The following is a 21,311-nucleotide window of genomic DNA, read 5'->3' as shown; positions in this document are numbered from 1 at the left end:
CACAGGCACGGCGGGAAAAAAGCGAACTCCTAGCACATGCTTCAGCCTAGGACTGTCAAACAGGCTATAGTTAGGCTTTTCGTCTACTGCTAATAAAACGGTTGTTTTTGAGATTCATCTGGATCACAGCGTGCGAAACAAGATACTCGCAGTTTTTACGCAGCTTTCGTCTTGCTAGAGGGCTTTCTCATTCAAACGGCTACGTTCATCTGTCCTCACTGTCTGTTTCAACTACAACTCAGGCTGAACTCCGTTATGGAGCAAAGCTTCACTAACGACTTCTTATCTGTACTATCCATTTATCGACCAAACTTCGACAAAAGGATGATTCCATAAGAATCATGAGTCTGGGTCAAATCCGAGACGGAGCCGATTAAATATTCTGCATATGCATTCTACCTTGACAGGATAGGTTGCGATCTCGGCTCGGAGGGAAAATGGTGCTCCCCGCTTGTGGAGATCATCGCAACTTTGGAAACAGATGTAATTCAGTAGGGACACCCTTTTTAAAATACAATGTATTTAATAGATTTGACATCGAAAGATACCCACGAGCGAATGCCCACGTCTGTATCCATGAGCGGGTTCATTGCAGTAGTGAGGGTCTGCACGTCTCATTACCGATACTGCAAATGGCCGCTCCATCCCCGCAGGAGTCAACTCACCTCAGTGGCATCGCCAACTCGGCCACCGTATGCCACCGTCTCGCAAACCCCCGAAATCGACAGACTCTTTGCCAGCCTCATGTCATTGCCCCTTCTCGCTTTCGCCGACACCGTTGCTGCTGGTGCAGATCTTCTTCTCGGATGTCGTGATTTCGTTGTCCACGTTGGTACCTATAACTTCGTCGCTGCTGGCGCTGCCGGCGCCGAAATAGTATCTAAAGACGCGTGCCTCGAGGTCCGACTTGAAATTGCCGCCCTCCTTCGCCTGGTGGCGGAAGTAGACCCGCTTCACCCACTTCCACCCTTCAATGCCTAAGAAGAAGAGCGCAGCCTCAATGAAGACAATGCCCCACTCCCAACTGATACCGGCGTGCTTGAAGACGACTGTGTTGAGCTTGGGAATATAGATGAGAGGGAACGTAGTGACAAAGCCGGCGACAATGGCCCAGAACAGGAACTTGTTGCGCCAGACGTCAACAGTCCACTGCGTAAAGTACTTCTTGCTCTTGGGCTGCATGCGGAAGAAGGAACGGCGCATGTTGACCATCTCCCACGCTAGAAAGAGCGCGAACCAGGTGAGACATGCAAACGTCGTGGCCCGAGCGCGGAAGACGACCTCACAGTCTGCAGAGTATTCGTTGTTACAATTGTCGCCAATGTCTGCAGCACCGTTTCCGAAGCCGTAGAGAACCAAAACAAAAGAAGCCAGGCAGAGTGCGGACATCCACAGGCCGTAGACAACCATGTCGAGGAGAAGCTCCGGTGTGAAGACACCTTGTTTCAACTGAGACATGGTCAGACGGAGCCTTAGTAGGACTGGAGGGTAAAACTCACATTTTGAGGCGGACGCTGCATGATATCCGGCGCAGCAATCTCGAAGCCAAGTCCCATGTCAGGCATGCCAGAGGTGACCATGATGATCCAAAGGATTTCAACCGGCGCCAACGGAAATACTGAGATGCCGCGGCTGTCTTTGAATGCGAGACCAATTAACAGTGTGCAAGCCTGGGCAATATTTTCGGCCAAGACGTGCAGGATGAACTTTTGGATGTTGTCAAACATACGGCGGCCTTCCTCTACAGCGTTGAGGATAGAGGCAAAGTTGTCATCAGTTAGCACGATGTCTGAAGCCTCCTTAGCAACATCGGAGCCGGCTTGTCCCATGGCGATGCCGACATCAGCACGTTTCAAGCTAGGCGAGTCGTTGACTCCGTCACCAGTCATGGCGACAAACGCCTTTCGACGGTGGAGAGCTTCAATCATGCGAACCTTAGTCTGCGGCGCGCAGCGAGCGACGACAAGTGGGAGAAGAGGGAGCTTGTCAATTTCCTGGTCCGTTAGTTTGTCAAAATCAGACGCGGCCATGACCATGGTCTTGGCAACGTTGGTGGCAACATTGTCTATTCTCGACGGCAAGATGCCTACCTCGAGAGCTATAGCACGTGCAGTTTCTGGGTGGTCACCAGTTAACATGTGGACACTGATTCCGGCCTCATGACACATCCGAACAGAGGGAGCAGATTCAGGACGGGGAGGGTCGTAAAGACCAATTAGGCCACGAAACGTGAGATCTATTTCAAAGCTTCCCCTCTCGAATTCGGCTTCATTCTCCTTGATATGACACATGTTTGTCTTGCTAGCGAATGCAAGGACACGAAGACCAAGACGGGCCATGGCTTCCATGTTGTTGAGAATATCGACCCTGACATCTTCAGATAAGGTTTTGGTTTCATCGCCGACGGCGTAACTGGAGCAGCACGTGAGAACTCGCTCCACGGCACCTTTAGTAAATAGCCACTGCCTCTGTGTCGCCATGTTCACAAAAATGACAGACATCTTCTTCACATCTGAGTCAAATGGAAACTCAGCCTTTCGGTGCCACTCAGCACCATCTCCTGTTGACAGACGGAGTCGGTTCCAATTAAAGCGGGACGAAAATACCTGGATTGCAATCTCAGTAGGATCACCTCGTCCGTGCCATTCGCCATTAACTTGGTTCACAGAGGCGAGATTGGCAAGTGAGGCAACATTGAGATACTCCCTGAGAGTGGGATCTGTGCCGACAACTTGGTGGCCATCGATGGGCTCACCATCGGTACCGGCACCACGAAAGTCAATGTCTTTTGGCTGGGCGTTCTTAAGGCAAAGCTTGCCAACAGTAGGGTTCAGAGGTTCGCTAGTTGTACGAACCGAATAGGTACCGCGGCCAGGGACCCATGCCTTCTTAACGATCATGTTACCTTGGGTGAGCGTACCCGTTTTGTCCGAGCAGATATCTACTAGCAAGTTAAGCGATTGACAAGGTGAATGGGTGTAAGACGCGTACTAGAAACCGCACCAAGTGCCTCGAGGCTCTTAAGGTTGCGGACAATAACATGACGCTGAACCATGCGCTTCGTGCCAGCTGCCATGGTAATTGTCAACACCACAATCAAGGAGGCGGGGATCATGGAAAGGCCGGTAGCAACGGCGTAGATGATGACTTCCTGTTTGGTGTCGAACTTGTTTGCACCAAGTACGATAACGGCACAAACCACAGCCGTGCCGAGAAGCAACAAAGCCAGCTTAGAGAGCTTCTTTTGGAGTGGGGTGCCGACATTCACACCGAGAAAGCGTCCAACAGCATCGGAAAAGGTCAAAGTCCAAGCCTGAAGCCAGAGACCAAAGGTAGTTGTACCATCCTCGCGTTTTTTGGGCTGGCGACGACGGGACACCTTATCCCGTAGGGCAGCAGCTATCTGACCAATCTCGGTGTACAGACCAGTGGCAAAAACGACACCCCGAGCTCGGCCCTTGGTCACGGTCGAGGAGCTGTATGCGACGTTGAGACGATCACCCGGACCTGTGTCTTCTGGGTAAGTTGGAGCCGTTTCCTTGCGCACAGGAATGGACTCGCCAGTGAGGAGGGCTTCATCGGTCTCGAAGTTGATGGCCTCAACCAGGCGGATGTCTGCCGGAATAGTGTCACCAGTCTTGAGATCGACCACATCTCCAGGCACGATCTCGGCCGTGACAATGGTCGCATTGTTGCCGTTGCGGATTGCTTGGGCAGTAGGAGAACTAAGAGAACGCAGGGAGTTCATGGTCTTCGCCGCCTTGAGCTCCTGGAAAAAGCCAACTACAATATTAAGAATGATGACGGCAGAAATGACGCCACCCTCGATCCAAGACTGGATGCCAAACGATGCAGCCATGGCCAAAATCAGGACCTACGATTAATATGTTAGTGACATCAGAACGGCGCCTTATACACCAACAGGTGAAGCATGCCGTGACGCTGCGCTCTTTGCGTGGTCCCTCTAAAAGCCTGGTCAATAAACTCACCAAGGTCAAAGCATTGGCGATTTGGCCGATGAAGATTCTCACAGGCTGCACACCCTTTTCTACGCCAAACTCATTGCGACCGTGCTCCTCCAGTCGCGCCTGTGCCTCTTCGTCGGACAGACCAACTTCAACATCTGCTTTGAGCTCTTTTACGATCTGTTCGATTTCGAGAGCGTGAGCAGGCGCCGACATGGGCCTATTAGACTGGCCCGAGACATGCTTCCGTACCACCTCGTTCTGATTGCCGCACATTGCCAGAAAGGCTAGAGTTAAGTGTAGAGTGACGGTAGATGCTCGCAGACATGCAATGCAAAGCTGTTGATTTGCGATGAAGCTGACAATGTAAGTTGTCCTTGTCAAGTACCGGGCGAACAAGTTGTAGTAGTAAGATGGACTATAATGGGAGAAATTGTGAACCAAACCAAAGTGAGCAAGAAACCGTAAAATCTTGGCCCGCTCACCGCAGGCCGCCACCCACGGCAAGTTTATTAAAGCTCACACTGACGAGTCTTTGGTGGAGTTAGAGCACCCCCACCGATGGCAATCGACATGCCGAGCAGGCAAGCCACTCCATCTGAGTTAGCGAGGTTTCTGACGAACGGGGATTCGCGGCAGCGTCAGTAAGAAAGAGGTTTTTTTTTCCTTTGTAAAATAAGAAATCTGTCCAATAAGAAACGGAGTCCACTCTCACGCTCCACGAATCCTATAAGCTCGAAACTTAGGTTGAGGTGGCAGATGGGAAATTACGCCCGTTGGCCGCAATACGATGGAGAATTTACGTGCTGGCACTGCGGCCGCAATGGGTGGGTTGCCCGAAGTTGCGGCAATTCCACAAGCCACATGTGTCCACTAACGCAGCAACGGCGAATCCTGATCAATGGGATCAATAGGTGAGCCCTTTCATTCGCCTGATTGCTATTCTGGCTAGCTATGCATGGCACTTTGTGGGCTCAAGCCATTGTTTTTGCCAGATGAATGTTCGAAGCGAGGTGGATCTTTGGATTCATGATTGTGTCTATGAGCTATGTCCTCACAATACATGACACGTGGAACTGTCCCAAGGTTGAGTCACATTGACAATGGCCACTCGAGTTAGTACTGGAAACACAACTACAAGGGCATCGAGCAAGCGGAGCGAGCCCAGCAGGGTTGCGATTCTGCAAGTGACCAGGTGTTGTAGTATGGCAGCGACGGCAAGCAACAAACCAGATTTTAGAGGCTGCTAAATGAGAAGCATAGGAGGCGACTAGGTAGGATGATATCATCGCTAGACCACTTCCTAGAGAGTGATCCAGCTTATTACCAACAGGTTAACTGACTTCACGGCACAATCCTTTCCCACGCCACCCTTCAAAGTCGTAGCGACGACATTGCCCATTCTTCTCTTTTCAAGTCCACAATCCCGCTACGCTGGCCATACTCGTCTAAAAGCATAATGGCCTTATCAAGAGTGTATGGTAGCCCGCGGTGGCGCCCGCAGATCTTCATGACACAGATAATAAGCTTACTGGAGGTACCGAACACGCCGCGTAGGGAAGTCGCGACGTCAGGGTATCCCAGGCTAAGGCCAACATCACCACTACAGGATATCAGTTTTCAGCTTTGTTCACACTTATAATAGTTGCAAGGAACGTACTATGCAGATGTGACTTCGAATAGGACCGTCCAAACTGTAAACAACTGCCAGTGTCAGTGCTCGCCACCGAGGCTAAGTGGGAGAACGCTGCGTCAAGGCCAATCAACTCCTAGGGACACCAATTTCTCAAATGATAAACTAATTGTTGAAATGGATTGTCATTCCGGAATTAGGTAATGCCAGTCACGGTCAGCCTGACGACTACTGCCCGATCGCCATGTAGCCCCAGATTGGGGTTTAAACCTGTGTAGCAGACAACATCACAAGCTTCTGCTTTCGTTCTCTTCAGCTTAGTTGTTCGTAGTCAGTCCACTGCATCCCCAGCGCTTTAGACCTGTAGCTTGCATTATGCCGTGACCCCACTTACTGGTGGAATAGTAACAGTGTGTGGCGGTCATCATTCCACCAGTAAGTGGCAATAAGTATTAATCGACTTCAAAAGCAGAGCTAATCCAATTAGGCCACTTGCCAGTTTTCGGTTCGAAATTTGCCTCGTAAGTTGTAATTAAGGTGTTTAAAAAGAATAAAGAGCTTCTGCCATTTACAGGCAATCAGCTCCCTTATTATAGCGTCTTACCATATTCTAGTTGCGGCGTTGTTGTGAGACGATTGGCGCACTGGGTGGATGCACCACGACACGTATCCTTGGCAGGTTCATTCTCGGTACGTCTGGCGAAGTTTGAGACAGTCAATTCACGTCTGTGGTGCATGAACTGCCACTAAGATTCTGTCTCAAGAAGGTTGTACATGCAGTCGACTAGACAGATTGCACAGTGTGAACAATACCGGTATCACTTGAGTGAACATCGGAGGGGTGAAAGAGACAGTGGGCAAAAAGTCCCAGAAGAGATACCTATCACAGATGTGAGGTTATGGAAGTTGAGTGAGAAGATTGTTAGGGAGGCAAGGGGCTGGCTGGCTGGATTAGCTGGAATACATGAAGTTCTTGGAAGAAGTCCCGTAGACCTATGTTCTGTTGCATCTTATCCCAGCAAATTTCCAGTTCTTTGCCGCTTTGAGTTTGGCCAGCATCCTTTTCTCTCCATCTGCCTCTCAAGCTCTGATTCAAACCCCTATCTTGGTCATTTCGAATTCTTCATTCTTACCCGAAAGCTAGCAGTCTCTGTTATTATTGCCTATTTGACACCTTATACGCATGTAACACGCTGCAAAACTACTGCTAGCCTATAATCTCATTATACGGAGGCAGAGTCTCCAAAATTATGCTTGGTTAGCTGCAGTAGTCAAATCACAGACTTGCAGGGGAGAACTCACATGATTCGACAAGCTACAACAGCTGCCCATACTTTCGCTCCTCTGCGATTGTTGTGAATTAATGCACTCAGTATGCAATGGCAATATCGGCGGCTGTGGGTATGATACCTGGAGCGGTACCTGAAGGTCGATTTTGCTCGTGTAGACACCGCCAAAGGAAACTTGGAGACGCAATGAATATGACCGTGCAATGAGATGGCTGCAGAAACTCGGTTGCAGCGTACGAGGTGGCATTATGGGCACACAGATCGATGTTTGCCACTTCCCTGCCTGTCGTCTCATAGATGATGCGTCTTCTGAGCAACATGATACCACACCGCTTGTTGAGTTTATATTCAAGTCTCGGAGGCAGGCAGACGGTGACGAATATCCGGAAGGGGCAAACCGTTCGTCGTGCTCGGCTGGGTTACAAGTGGACATATCTGCGGGTGAGAATGCCCACTGCAGACCCTGGAACTTTTGGCTGCTTAGTCGTAGCAAGTCCTGGTGCATTTGGACGGACCCATGACTGGTGAGTTGACTCTGTGCAGGCACGCATACCATCTTTTTGGAAGAAAAGTATGTCTTTGCACAGATCGTGGGAAGGGCCGTAACTGTTACGCATCGCAGCCGGTGGAATGCCAGAAGATCACACTCGATAGTAATACTTAGCTGACATTCAGTGGAACCTCGGGCGACATCCGATGAATACGCCAGCGGCTGTGGCTCCCTCACGCTGATGATGGCAAGTCCCAGGCGACTATGAAGAACGTTCTTCCAGATGGGCCTTTGTATACTAAGTGTAAACTCTCCAGGGAAGCTGTCAGTATCTATAGGAGGGGGGACCTCGATGTAAGGAAGAAACTTAATCGGTTTGGTCACTGTAGATGTGGTCGGCGTGCCCGCAGTCCCAGCCTTTCCCGGCTTGTAGGTCAAAACAACCTGAAGGAAGTACAAGATTGAAATATCTGGAATCGGTGTAGGGCTCCAGGAGGATAATAAAGCATTATGGCGGTTGAAAGAAGGGGGTAATGCATGCCGTGAAAACGGAACGAACTCAGTACCATCGGGCATAACGAAGAAGAAGGGGATGCTGTATATGTGCTCGGATCCCTCATTGTCGATTCCGGGATCCTGTGAAACAGAAGGATAACACGCGACATCTAATAACTGCGGCATGTCAGTTTGCCATAGACTGTGACGATATCTGATCATAGAAACGGACCGCTCTGGAAAAGGTATGTGGCGTCGCCTCATCGATGGTAACAGTTGTGGTTTCTTCAGCTGTACTGCCATTAGTAGACCCCACTGGTACAGTAAATACCACAAAAGGGTGAATGAGAACATAAACTTACCTTCAAGATGCACCTCAAATCTGCTGAAAGATAGAGGATGTCTTGATGACACACGAACTCGACCTTCCAAGATGTCAGCTGGTCGTACGCATCCTCCATTCTCTAACTGTGCCCCGAGAAACTCTATTGCCACGTCACTGTCGTCCTTAAGGAATCGCGAAGCTGGGTGCTCTGCCATGGTCCCCCGTCTTTCGTCTATGGCCCGATCTTATGCCAAGAGGGACGGGTTGTGCTGGGCTCTTCAAACTCCTCGTAATGCCCCGCGATGGGACTTATATTCTGAGGGGATCAAGGGCTTTATTAAGCTCCAAGTCGCCTCGCACACCAGCCAGGGCCCACCTTGGCGGGAGTTGGCAAGACATGGCTTTAGTGGGTATGCCTTTAGGCTGTTGCGTCTAAAAGAGCAAAATTATAGGTCTACTGAATTCCTTCTAGTAGCACTAATAGCAGCCTATTCTATGCGAGAGAGGCACGATCCTCTCTCTAAATGCATGCAAAATGCATCACGCCCCGATCGCCCGCCAATCCTCGTTAGGCAGTAGGCACAGACCATGCCTCACCACATCTTGCCACCCGGACAAAGTGGATATATCATCCCACAAAAGATCCCTCGAGACTGTTCCGTGTGTGCCTGTGTTGCGAGTCGATGCAAGGACGGCTGAAACCCCGGCAAAGTGCGGGTAAAGTGCGGGTCTGCATTCTGTGAAGCGTTGTCGTGACTGGCTTGTGAAGAATCGATCGTCGTAAATGCAAGGCAGACTGATGAGAAATCAGGGCACCAAGAGGGGTGTCAAATTTCACGATGCCCCACTTGAGTTACTACCGGGGTTAGGTCCGTTATTGAGGTCAAAATTGATGATTGTATTCATTGACGCTTGTATCTTCTGTATGTTCTCGTCTGGCGGGGAGACTGTGTCTCCTTGGCCAGGTTGCACCGCCACACGCCACTATTGCTATAGCCGACTTTGCATTTTTAGCGCCGTTTTAATTGCACACTCTCCCGCCAATCTATCAAGGGGCGGAGTACAAGCCACCTGCCTCGCTGATAGCCTGTTCAATCTGATTACTGTGAATGTTATACTGTGCCTTTAGTCCGTTCACCGCAATTCGTAGGACAATGGGGCTGGTTTAGGAAACCTGTGGTGGGCAACGTTTCCCATTGGATTCTCCCTGGATCGTCTTGCCGAAGTCATACTGAAATATGCCGCCATTCCTGTCGCCAGGAGCACTGACAACGACGTCGCCTAGTGGGACATCTTGGTATGCACTTGGCGCACCGCCAGCGATGCCGACCATCAAACCCATTCTGACACCAGGGAAGCTGTGCAGCATATCTCTTGCAGCGAGTGCCACAGAGGATGTGCCGAATTCCCCATCTGGCAAGATAGCGATGACAACGTTGTGTTTTCCAATCCTGCCCAGTGTGTAATTGTTCCGTAGTTATAGCGCAGATCCAGCCGACAGTGGAGTCTTCAGAGTCAGGCATACCGACTGATGGAGCGTTTCAACGGGGACAAGTGAGATTGTATGTTCTTTAGTGTCTGGAGAGGGCTTGAAGAAGGGAGCGAGGGGGAGCGACACCTCGCCAATGCGAGTCCATGAGGAATATCGCACCGTCTGTGTAACCGGAGTGTCATCGCTCAGTTCGGAAGCTTTGGTCAGACTTGATGTTCACCTCCTGCATGCATCTCGATCGACCTCGCAGTCTCCCGGCCGTTACTCCCTTGGGTCGGACGGGAATCAGGGACCTTGCTGTTAAGCCCTGAGAAACCAATCATTTCGCCCTTTTTTATGACAGGACGGCATCTTACCAGACAGCAATGACCGGAAGAGCGATTCGCGCCGCCGATGTGAATGCCAACTTGCTCGAGTCGACCGGGAATGAGTAATCACTAGTCAGTTACAACTCAGTCCTCTCAGTTGTGTGAGGCTGTCTCAACCAATATATAGCCCTCTCGCGCGCCATCATGCGACGACATCACAATGGTTTACCAGTCACGGTGACTGGGCAATGTGAGCCAGGGGATATCCTGCTTCCCCCCGTGCAGTCGCATCTGTCTCGAGTAAAGGTCCGGTGGCGCACTGTGTAGTGACCCTTATCGCGCACTGTCCGGTTTTAATCACGTCAATTCAGGGTCAGCCTATCCAGCAACAAACGCGTCGCGACATGACCGCCCGCTCATATCGCACTTGTCTGGCTTGTATCTCGCGGAGCAGGGTGACTTAGCTATCACAGGCTGTCATGTTACGACCAGCATCGAGAAGGAGCTTGACTTGAAGCGACCAGCCTATATACACAGCTCCAAGCCATGGAATTTTCCGTGCGGTTGCGCATGCCCCCCCTACCAGTCCGTGTTCGGTGGGGAGATCATTGTCGTACAGTCGCATGAACCTACCTATTGTCTCGACAGCCTGCTAGATGTTCTTCAAGCTCTTGCCAGGTTTTTTGCCTAAGTCTTGCTTCCAGGCCCGGTATCTCGCATGCGAAGTCGTCTGCGGTTTTACGATTGGCAACCTTGGATACACGTGCCAATGAATGGGAGGGCTCTGGCGTCGTCCGCCGGGTATCCTCGTCTCCTGCGCCGCGTTCATATTCTGCGAGAGCGACTTCCGCGTCAGCAAGAAGTACATACCACCGCCAAAAAATTGCAATGGCCAGTGTGGCAGATCTTTGATAAGCAGCTTGAATACAGAGCTAAGCTACCCAGCCCACTGACGTGCAATTCCGCCACCGCGAGCGAGGTCTGAGCCGACTTACCAAGATATGCCGTCCCCGAACATTTACTGTCACCGACACAACAGTCCCCTTTCATATCTCAGGGACCTCGGCCTTGCCCGCCCATCTTACTACCCTTCCTTCTTCCCATTTGGTGTCTTCAGAACGCCGCTCCAATACGAGAAATGCCAGCCGAATACATTTAGACATGGCAAAGGTTTATCGCTGGTATGAGGACTATCGAAATACAACAGCTGAGCAATCTCAAGTCTAGTCAAACGGCTCCGCATCGTTGTACCAGCAGCCCCAGTTGCACCAGCAGCGAAGCGCTGCCGTTCTATCGATGATATTTGCCCAAGCTACTCTGACTCAGAAGATACTGATGGCTCTGAAACCTCTTATGACTCCACAAGAAGTTTTGAGGGCCATTAGCCTGGGACCCAAAGAGAATAGTTTGCCTCCTGTGGTATAAGATTCAACGCCTGAGGCTGCCAACCCTTGCTATTCTCAGCCTGCAATCGACGTAGATGGGAATGTCACATCAGCAGAAAGAAGTCCTTCACGAAGGAGAAAGCGGACCGATAGGAATGGGAGGAGAACATGCCCATTGTTGCTAGAGGTAGTAGCTTGTCCCATGTCGAGAAGAAACGCACTTCAGCCGGTAAAACACCAAGACGCAAAGTTTTGCGCGGTCAGCTGCTTATTTCGAGAGCAAAGGGAATTATAAGCGAACGTTTGAAGTACGAAGCCGTTTTAGAGGCCAATCTGGGTGGCTGTACGGAGGGAGGAAGAGACGCGCCATTTGGCTCTCTCAGTGGAAGGAACTAGGCAATCTAGTCAGAAAGTTATCAATTAGGCAGCTTGTTTCATCTTATTTATCTAGCATAACGTGTTCTTGACCGTGCTGTACATGCTATGAAAGCCAGAATCGTCCACCAGCATCTGATAGCCGGCTTGACCATGATATTCCTGTTCACTTAAGCTGGAGACAGCAGCGGAGCGGCAGGCAGGTGTCGGCACTCATGGTCATGTCCTGTTCCTGCCACAAAAGACTGCGCTAGTCGCCAAGCAGCCATCGAACGACCAGGTAAACGGCGGCGATGGCGCCATATCCTCATGAGGAAAGATATTCAAACAGGCCAGACCCTAGACTCCTTTTCAAGCATGCCCTCCATGATCAGTCCTCTTCGGCGCTTCGGCATTCCGGCGACCCCACTCCGCATCCATCTCGGCCGGCCACCCACTTTTCTCGGCCACCCATCATCTGCAACGCCCGGAGATCCTTGAGCAAACTGAAGGCTATGCATGGGCGGCGCTTAGAGTCGTAGCTCTTCAATGTCCTAAAAATAGAGAGAGACGGTCTAAATACGACGAGGGGGTGAATAGGAACCAAGTCTCAGGGCTATGGTTGTTGCCCACCCTACAGGTGTCAACTTCCCCGTGGGACGGCGCTTACCGGCCGCCGGTCATTGGTACACTCACTCTCGGGGCCGCGTAATCAATCCCATTCAAGCGGCCAGTTTGAGATAATGCTTAATACAAAAGGGAAGCATGGTCCCCAAGCAACTCTATGTACAAACTTCAGGAGCAATATCACCATTCTCATTTAACTAAGCCCATACCATCCGACCTATTCCTCCGGCATAACATGGCTACTAACCTTCGCTCTCGCGATGTCTCAGGTATTAATCATGTTTGGGACGCTGGGGCACAGATGGACCCCAAACGGCGCACTCGATCAAAGGTGAACAAAAATTTTCAGGTGGGCAAAAAAAATCGTCAAAATGGGTTATGCGTCAAGGCCAATACCCTTTTCCGGCGCTATAATGTTGACATAGCGCTTGTCATGAAGACATCAGACGGTTACATTGGAGGGTATGAGTCAAAACCTGGGCTGGCTCAAGAGCTTCTTCGGAATGAGGAGGTTCCCTTACTCCTACCGCACATTATTGAAGAATGCAATTACCAAAAGCGACGGCTACGCATGCCCACACATAGTCAACCATCCGTGTCGCCATCATCTTCTGTTGCAGAAAGCCACCAAACGTTCTCGCCACACCCTCCAACAAGCTCAGTCGCTGCATCTGATAGCGCAGACAGTCGTCAAGGCAATACATGCCATGGCAGCCAATGTGACAAGAACACGCCCCTGGATTGCTTGGCAGAAGCTGCACTCCTCGCGTCATCGCATGCTGTTTCTGCGCGGGAACAACGAAATTTGGTACTCAAAGGGGACACAGACCTAGATGTGGCAGCTCATCTACTTGGTAGCACCAATGGCGATTCTAATGACAATAGTCTCGGGCCACTCTCCCCGGCGTCAGATGAAGTCTGCCAGCCGACGTCGGCTCCTGCTGGGAAGAGCAGCTTCATATGGTCTTGGCTTGGAAAGTTTAGTCGATAGTGCGAGAAACACAAATCTTGTTTAGTTTCTGAATAACTACTACATTTGCGTGAATAACCTGCCGTAATAGAAGCTACTACCTATGTGATGCGGACTCAGAAGAGATATTCATCATTAGTCTGCTTTTATTCTTTTCCGGCACCCGGCACAAATTGATATCCATATTACTTTAATTTGGGATTGTTTCCTTCTCAAAAATAAGGGCCACTTCGTATATTATCACATTCGCACATACTGTGGCTGCTTTTGGGGCGACTGAGCCAACAGAACATAGTATCTGAAGCTCGTGCTGGGCCTTGTATGCACTGTGGTATGGATCCTGGACCACGATTGCCTGTTAAGTTGTTTCACCCACTAAAAACAACCAGGCTTTAAAAATAGCTGATGTGATGCGGAAATGCGCCTTGCTTGGTGACTCGGCCTGTATGGTAGGTCCCGCCCGTTACGACGCCGAGCACCGTACGCCCATTCTATGTTCCCTCCCGGCAGCCACCCCGCTTGACGGTCTCGGCCGGGGGCGTAATCTGCGGTGCTTCCTCTCCGGCTATTAATAGATCGCAAAAGAGTATAAATTCACGCAATTCCACATTACAAAACATAGATCAATGTACAAGGATTTATCAGTCTATAAGTTTACGATGTCTTCTCATGTTAAATCTGACGCCTTCTGCCTTGTCCCTCTTCATGACAAAGTATCGGTTGTCGAAAGCTGCATAATGCTGCTTGAAGACACAGAGAAAGCGCTCCAAGCAAAACGGGAGGACATCAACTTCCTTATGAGCGAACTGTCCGATATTGAGGTCAAAACATCAAGACTAATCACTCACTTGAGACTTAACATTATATCACTTAAAAAAGAGGTACGTGCGATAAACGTTCAATCGATACGTGGCTGACCGTTCAAAAGCTGCCACCAGAAACTCCTACTACTCCGACCGCTCCTGTTGCGCCATGGCGTGCTAATGGTGGGACGGCCAAGGGTTGGTGATTAGGCTAGAACAGGTATTCAATGGGACGCTATGTTGCGGGCTCTAGGAAACCGACAGTTACACTGGAAGCAGGAATGCGAAAACAGAAGGTCAAGTAACTAATTAAACATCAGTCTGTCTGCTATGAACGCATTTTACCTCCAGAAAAATAATTGCAACTTTCCTAAGTGAGCGACATATATTACCAGCTTAGTTCAACTTCAGCAATTTTTGCGACCGTGCCTTTGCCTGCTTGTTCAGCTCCGCCTGACTGAACTTCCGCCGTATTTCATTGATTTGATCATCAGCAAGCTTGCCCCATTTGGCCTTAAAGGTTGACTGGGAATAGAGCGAGGGCCGTTTGTCCCCCTTGAAAGCTCCCAAGCAGTAGCAAAAACGGCCCTCCGGATCCGTAGCTACACTCCACCAGATGAAGTCGGTCATTTGCTTGCCCTGGAGATTTTCTCTTTGTTTTGCTCTCACTATCTCCCCACCGTTGTCTTCATATTTCCGTGCCGCTGCTGGGCAATCTGATCTTGGAATCAGGTACCCAGGCCTCAAACAGTCGTAACCTTCAATTTTCCCCTCCGGGTCAATCACAAATACGTAAGATCGAAATTGAGTTATTAGCATAATCTCCATCTCATATTCTTTACGTCGATCGCTGAGCGGTTTGTTGATGTCGGCTGGGTGACAATCCACCTCAACTCTGTTCGTGTTGGGATCATCTGTGTTATCAAAGCGCCTGGACCATTCGTAAAATATGTCAAAGCACTCCTTCTGGTCTTCAGATTGATCATATCGATCTGAAGGACCATATTTACCATTTGTCTTGCTGTTCTTTAAATCTTCAATTTGTTTTTTTAAACGAGCAACCTCCATGCTCTCATTATCAGATTCATGTTTCGGAGGGTTCTCAGGTGGAATAGGCGGCTGTGGTTGAGGAATCTCAGTGGATTAGGCGACTGCGGTGGAGAATTCTCAAGTGGAATAGGCGGCTGTGGTTGAGGATTCTCAGGTGGATTAGGCGGCTGTGGTGGCGGATTCTCAGGTGGGTTGGGAGGAGGATTAGGGGCCTTCGCTGAGTCGTCCTCCGTTGGCTTGCCAGCGGGTTCACCGCTGGCCGTGGAACCTGTCTCCGCGAGACTTTCTTTTGTCCCGCCCTTCTCCCAAATATGTTTGTCCTCCGGTGCTATCCAGGACTTTTGTTCACAACACTCATCAACCCAGTCCTCATTAAGGATGAGTATTTGTCTGTTGCGAGCGTCTTCAACTTGCTTTACCGAGTTGGTATAGGCTGCTTCTGTCGCAGCAAGGATTGTGGGTGCCTGGTTTTTGGAGGAGGGCTTTAGACCCCATGTTTTAAAATTATTTGCTAAAGTTTTTTGACTTTTTTGGAACGAACCAGCAAGAGACAAATATTGGCCTTCTGGGGAGTTGAGAGGAGACATGATTGTTATGGTTGAAGTATAATGCTACGGATCCAGATGTGGTGGACAGGCGGAAGTGTCGACGAATATATACATCAGCATAGCCGCGACACATTCCATTTTGAGTTGCCGCCGGATTAAGATTAATCGCCTTGTAGTTACGGGGTTTCTGGGTTGTACTTTCGTGCACTAACTTTAACGTGGGGGGTTCGTCCAGCAGAGCTTCCTAGAGGCTGTTTTCCCTGCTCCATTTGGGCTGACGGCAAACCAAGCATTCACTGTAAAACGGGACAATTTAAGAGTAACTAAAGACAGCGTACATTTATCAAACTAGCCCAAGAACCGTAGAATAGCTAAGATGACCTAAAAAATGAATTACAACTTTACAGAGTAAAAACTCCCCTCGGATACTGGCGAATACGTTGTTTGTCTATTATTGGCCATATTCTGAAGCTCTAAACGCTCGGTATGCCCTCGCAGCTTCTTCCTTTTCCGTGGGTTCCCACGGCGGGGTCCTTCCACTGAGCTCACTCGTACCAAAGAACGACTTTGATACTCGGATTCAAGAAACTTGACGGGCTTGTCCTTGAGGATCTTGATAGTCCCGTCTCGCATCAAGGCCGTAAAATACGCATCGCCGCAAGCTGTACATGTAAGCCTTATGAAGAAAACGCGACTCAGTGACCTGCATACCAAAAACAGTCATTCTTCCGGCCATGCGCAATCTTTCTTCCTTTATTTTGATTGGGATGAGTTTCTCAAATGAGGGTGTTGCACTTGAGTCTAAGCACATCCAGAAGCGAGATCCGAGGTCAAAGGGATCATGACCAGTCCGCAAATCAGGATAACGACACCAAACCACGAGTAGTTTCTATGCCAGTCAATAAGATGTTATTTTGAGGAATGAAAACTTACATTATGGGGGTCCATCTCTTGAAGCCACTTGAGCTGTTTCTCAACCCATTCCATCTGAGAATTGCATTCTAGAGACCAGAATAAGATGACTTTTTTGGTTGCGTCACGAAACAGACGCATTGCCTTTACGTACGCAATTTCTTTTAAAAGCGCTTCATTATTACCTTCATTTCCGAGTCTTTCTGTTAAACCTTGGATTCTTTCTCTGATGCGGTTGTCATGGTCTCGGCGTAGCGCGAGGTCTGTAACCATCGGAAGTACACCTGCAATACCCATACCCTTCGCAGCCAAAATTAATATATCATCCGTTGCCAAGTCTACCTCTTGGCCGTAAGGTCCATCTAGAAATAGAAGACTTCCTTCATGGAGCATTGAGACGGCCGTCCCGTGATTTCCATGACGGGAGAGGAGGAAGCTCACAGTAGACACTTGTCCGCTTTTGTCGGCCGGTGAATTGTACTGTGCAATGGCCGTAAAGCTATGAAGAAAATTGTATCTTATCCACACCAATGGTGGCCAAGTCATGGGGAAGAAAATGTAGAAATAACAACCGGGTTTTAATAAGATCGGATGGTCCAGTCTAACGTTGACGAAGACAGCGCCCGCAGTGTTGGAAACGTATGTAACTTCGGCCGTATGTTTATAGTATAGCATCTTCAGAACTCGTACCGCGGTTGTAAGGAGCCATAGTCCAAAAGAGGAACAGACTAGAATCCGAGCACGATTGGACGATGTCTGTAAGATATGCCAGAGCAGGGCAACCATGGCTCCGACTGACGTTGCCCTATGGGACCATTGAAACCATTTCCCCAAGGATCGCTTTATAATTGGTATCGCCATACAAGAGGATCCGATGATCAAACCAAACACCTGCTGTTGTCAGTATGCCACTTCGCTCTCATTTTGCGAACACCTACAGCCCATCCAAAATTCGTCATCTGCCCCGGCTTTGGATGATGTGCCAAGGCTATGGCTGCATGGCATATTCCCTGGAATGTCGCAATGACGCCCAAAGTGAAGTGAATGAGGGTATACCAACGGCGAGGGACATTAAGAGCGTCAATAACAGGTGCTCGTCCTCCTACACAAAGTGGTGCCAAATTCACTGCTGCGGCTAGAGCGGCACGCTGTTGAAGCTTTCTCCAATCTGCGAAGAAAGAAGGAGCCAAGACTATCGCGCAATTTGATAGCATAAAGAGAACCACAGTCAATGCTTGTACCCGCGTGATGCTGAACCAGCCTTTGGGAAATACCAGTGGATATCGGAAATGGCGAATGAGGAAGAGTTTCGGGTTTGTGACGGTTTTCTTGAAAGTCCATACGACTACAGCTAAGCAAATGAAACTGAAGAGTGCTACCATGTACCATATATTCCAGTCGTCCATGGTTTCTGTTATGATTGCAAGGGAAATGAAGTGTTACCGCACAATGTTGGATTGTTGATGGGAGAAGAAGATCAAGGCGTGGTTAAGGATAGAACGGGCCGAGTGTAGTGCAGAGGAACTGCTACAAACGCCGATAGAGATTGATGCCTGCAAGTTGCCATACTAATAATAGAATGGCTATATTTAATAGGCGCGTCCCCGTCTAGGAGGCGGTTCTCATGACCACTTAAACACCGGGGTCCTGACTGCCGGCCTGGCCCACCATCTCCGGCACGGCGCTTCGGACTCGGAGCCATCAATCATTGAAGGGTGCTTTGCCGCCGGATGCTGAGCCGTCCGGATTCAATCGAGAGATAGGAGATGGACAGAAGTCTTGATAAAGGAAGACGCATGCCCACCCAAAGTACAACCTTAGATTTCACCACGCTCACTTAATACATAACGAGTCTTATTGTGCATCTCAACACAGCGTCCAAAATGCCCCGGAGACAGCGCTCAAAGGTCAACAAGAGACCAGAAATCGGCACTTTAAACTGCAGCTGGGGAATGTTTTCCAAAGCCAACGCCTTATTCCGACAGTACGATGTCGATGTAGTGGTCATTGCAAGGAGACCCGATGGTGGTATAGGAGGCTATCAATCGCGTCCTGGTCTAGCTCGGGACTTCCTGCAGATCAACGAGCAAGATCTGCTTGGGCCTCATGAGGTGGATCCCTATATGTCCAAACCAAGCAAAGGGGTCGCGGTACTAAGAGCTATGAGCTCGTCGAGATCCTCGTCATGTCTCGACTCGACAGAAAATCGCTCGTCGAGAGCGTCGTCATCATGTGTCGACTCGATAGGAACCGAAACATCACCCGGCATCATGGAGGAAGCAGAGCCTGGTGTCGCGCTTCTGAATATTGTACGTACTCCTCACTGTGAGGAGGGGGAGGGGTTCATGGAAGAGCCCTTGCATCCATGGGCTGAGGTTCACACCATCCCAAATGCCCAGCGCTGTGCCTCCCCAGAAACCATTTGTCCCATTCGCATCACAAAACCGGCCAAGCAGTCTAGTCACAAGACAAAGGAGGACGTTCGCCAACCAACTCCTTTGTCTAGGACCAAGAGAGGAGAAATCCTAGCACTCATCAAGAAGTTCGAATGATCTCAACAGCCTTTGGCCACTTTGCATGTTTTGTCTTGTATCATTAGAATCATCTTTTTTCAGTTGTGTACAATTAAGCTATTTACAATGTCAATCTTATTACCTCTATAAGTCGGTCTAGTTCTAGTTGTAGTGCACTATTACAGCTCCGCTCCCAATTCTGCGGATGTCCTTGGCTATTGAAGAGCCAGCCTTGTTCTTGATGCTGAAGAAGATGACCCAGCTTATACGGAGAGTTACTGACATGATGAAACCTTCCTTCAATGGGGCCTAACTGCATTTGGATTATGGTATCCAGAGAATGTGCAGCAATAACTACCGTTCTGCAAAACGGCTGCCCTTCCCAGCATTTCTGTAAGACCTCGGCCGTGCAAAGCACTGCTTCTAACGTACTAGACTGATGGCCTCTGTACTTGATGTGGATTCGGTTTACATGAAGCCAGGCTAGAGTTCTCGTGAGAGCCGGACTTGGATGTGTACGGCAAAGAATTTTGACCACGCAGTTGTCTGGAGAGGCGTAGAAGTTTGGTTTGTGGCTCAATTCGATGTAAAAAAGGGAACAGAACAGCCTCTCCGCCGTGTTGTACAGCCGTCGTGCTGGGCAGCCCAGCTCCAATTTGCGGAGTCCAGCCGTAGGCGGGTTCAGCACAAACGTAGTACGATTTGGTTGCTGGCATAAAAAGCACCGTGACGACTGGTAGTGGCAAGGTTGTACAGGCAAGCAACAGGTGGCAACACAATAGTCGCATAGTAAGTGACTGCAATCCATCATGAAAACACCGGCCCTGATGAGACAGATTGAGCAAGTCGCTCGGAGTTTCACGCTCGAAATGGGTCTCCAGCCTTGCAGTCTGGCGAGATGTTGTACCCTAGGTTCAACCACGGGTCCGATCGTGTATTTGGCGATGTCGACAAACGCGCTGCGGACCCGGTCCGTTAAGCCCTTGCAGCCTGCCTGCTGTTCAAATGCGGCCAAGTGCTTGACATATAAAGACTCAAACGTCAGGTTCGGAGGAAACGCTAATTTGCGTTAGAAAAGATTCGGTTGTAGTGGCAGATTACTCACAGTGTAATCCTGGGTGAAATGCGTTCATTACAAGTGCGGACGCAATGATGGGGTAATGGTCCACAGGCTCTGGAGGGCAAGCCGCCAAAAATTCTCCAATGTGGTGGCCCAGTTCTTCAGGGACTGGCCATGACGGGCGGGATGCGGCGACCAAATTGAATGTCTCCATGGGTTTGGCAGTATAATGTGCAATAGCGGCGCGAAGGAGTATTCTAGTATCGGACCCAGTGAAGTGAAGCCCTTCAGCTTGTCGATGGTTCCTGAGACCAAATAGCTTTACTACCAGGCCAGGGCTGGCAGAAGACTCGTTAATAACGCTGAGCTCTGTATAATCACTTATTGTTCTTTTTACACTCGCCACTGATTGTGTCCACTGGTCTGCCATCATAGTAGCTAGAAGTTCAAATTGAATGTCCTTTAAGCAGTATTTGTCAGTTGCGACAACAAAGTGAGTCCGAAGCTTGGGTTTTTGCAACTGTCGGCGCAGGACCCAAGAGCATACAAACGACAGGACCCGTTCAAGTCCACCGAAATCCGCTACAGAGATTAACACTATGTCGCTGAACAAAGCAAAGACATCGCAATAAACTCTGTAAGCCAAATCTGTCATGGTTGCGGGCGGCTGTTGCACCAGGTGGTAACAGTAGTTGCCTGGAACGGGCCCCGCTATGATGCGAGGTATGGCGTTGCCTGGTTGCTTGTGCATGTCGCACATCACCACTAAGTTAGACCCTTGACGCTGAAGGGCTATGGCGAATTTTCTATATGGGAATCTCATGGCGCCCTTGAGACTATCGCCTTGCTCAGTATGCCCCTGTATAAGAAGAATGGTCCGTGGTTTTGCTTCGCCTATTTTGTCGAGAATTTCGTACGGCGCCATGTTTTCTTGCAGGTATGGCCCAGGAAGACCAGCTGCACTAGACCGAATGTGGAGGAGGTCGTTGGGCTGCATGCTTAGGGGATTGCGACGGCAAGATTGTGTGTGTCGGTGTGCGGGAGACGGAGTCCACTGGAGCCTGGGCGTTGGGTATTATTTTTAATTTTGCC

At 49.7% G+C, this 21,311-nt stretch overlaps 6 protein-coding genes across 6 annotated transcripts; 1 reads left to right on the top strand and 5 right to left on the bottom strand.

The window, feature by feature from the left end:
• Window positions 1-747: 747 nt before the first annotated feature.
• ENA2 (Sodium transport ATPase 2) lies at window positions 748-4,181 on the bottom strand (the record flags this gene model as incomplete). The annotated part of the gene is made up of 4 exons (XM_014684302.2): window positions 748-1,449; window positions 1,500-2,941; window positions 2,992-3,874; window positions 3,990-4,181. The coding sequence occupies 4 exons, from the start codon at window positions 4,179-4,181 to the stop codon at window positions 748-750; spliced, it is 3,219 nt and encodes a 1,072-aa protein (XP_014539788.2).
• A 1,158-nt stretch (window positions 4,182-5,339) lies between these two features.
• On the bottom strand, window positions 5,340-8,412 carry TRK2_3 (Low-affinity potassium transport protein; the record flags this gene model as incomplete). The annotated part of the gene is made up of 5 exons (XM_066131883.1): window positions 5,340-5,568; window positions 5,626-5,669; window positions 7,441-8,049; window positions 8,105-8,163; window positions 8,235-8,412. 5 exons carry the CDS (start codon window positions 8,410-8,412, stop codon window positions 5,340-5,342), a joined length of 1,119 nt encoding a protein of 372 aa, XP_065987792.1.
• A 6,120-nt stretch (window positions 8,413-14,532) lies between these two features.
• Window positions 14,533-15,773, bottom strand: G6M90_00g113140 (uncharacterized protein; the record flags this gene model as incomplete). The annotated part of the gene is made up of 2 exons (XM_066131882.1): window positions 14,533-15,157; window positions 15,199-15,773. The coding sequence occupies 2 exons, from the start codon at window positions 15,771-15,773 to the stop codon at window positions 14,533-14,535; spliced, it is 1,200 nt and encodes a 399-aa protein (XP_065987900.1).
• Window positions 15,774-16,127: 354 nt separating this feature from the next.
• Window positions 16,128-16,721, bottom strand: G6M90_00g113130 (uncharacterized protein; the record flags this gene model as incomplete). Its single annotated transcript, XM_066131881.1, has 3 exons — window positions 16,128-16,396; window positions 16,446-16,623; window positions 16,668-16,721. The coding sequence occupies 3 exons, from the start codon at window positions 16,719-16,721 to the stop codon at window positions 16,128-16,130; spliced, it is 501 nt and encodes a 166-aa protein (XP_065987787.1).
• Window positions 16,722-18,529: 1,808 nt separating this feature from the next.
• G6M90_00g113120 (uncharacterized protein) lies at window positions 18,530-19,198 on the top strand (the record flags this gene model as incomplete). The annotated part of the gene is made up of 1 exon (XM_014684304.2): window positions 18,530-19,198. The coding sequence occupies one exon, from the start codon at window positions 18,530-18,532 to the stop codon at window positions 19,196-19,198; it is 669 nt and encodes a 222-aa protein (XP_014539790.2).
• Window positions 19,199-20,256: 1,058 nt separating this feature from the next.
• On the bottom strand, window positions 20,257-21,216 carry G6M90_00g113110 (uncharacterized protein; the record flags this gene model as incomplete). Its single annotated transcript, XM_014683813.1, has 1 exon — window positions 20,257-21,216. One exon carries the CDS (start codon window positions 21,214-21,216, stop codon window positions 20,257-20,259), a length of 960 nt encoding a protein of 319 aa, XP_014539299.1.
• Between the last annotated feature and the right edge of the window lie 95 nt (window positions 21,217-21,311).

Source organism: Metarhizium brunneum, chromosome 7, assembly GCF_013426205.1.
Source record: "Metarhizium brunneum chromosome 7, complete sequence".
Taxonomy (NCBI): domain Eukaryota; kingdom Fungi; phylum Ascomycota; class Sordariomycetes; order Hypocreales; family Clavicipitaceae; genus Metarhizium; species Metarhizium brunneum.
This window is presented reverse-complemented; position numbering and strand designations above follow the sequence as displayed.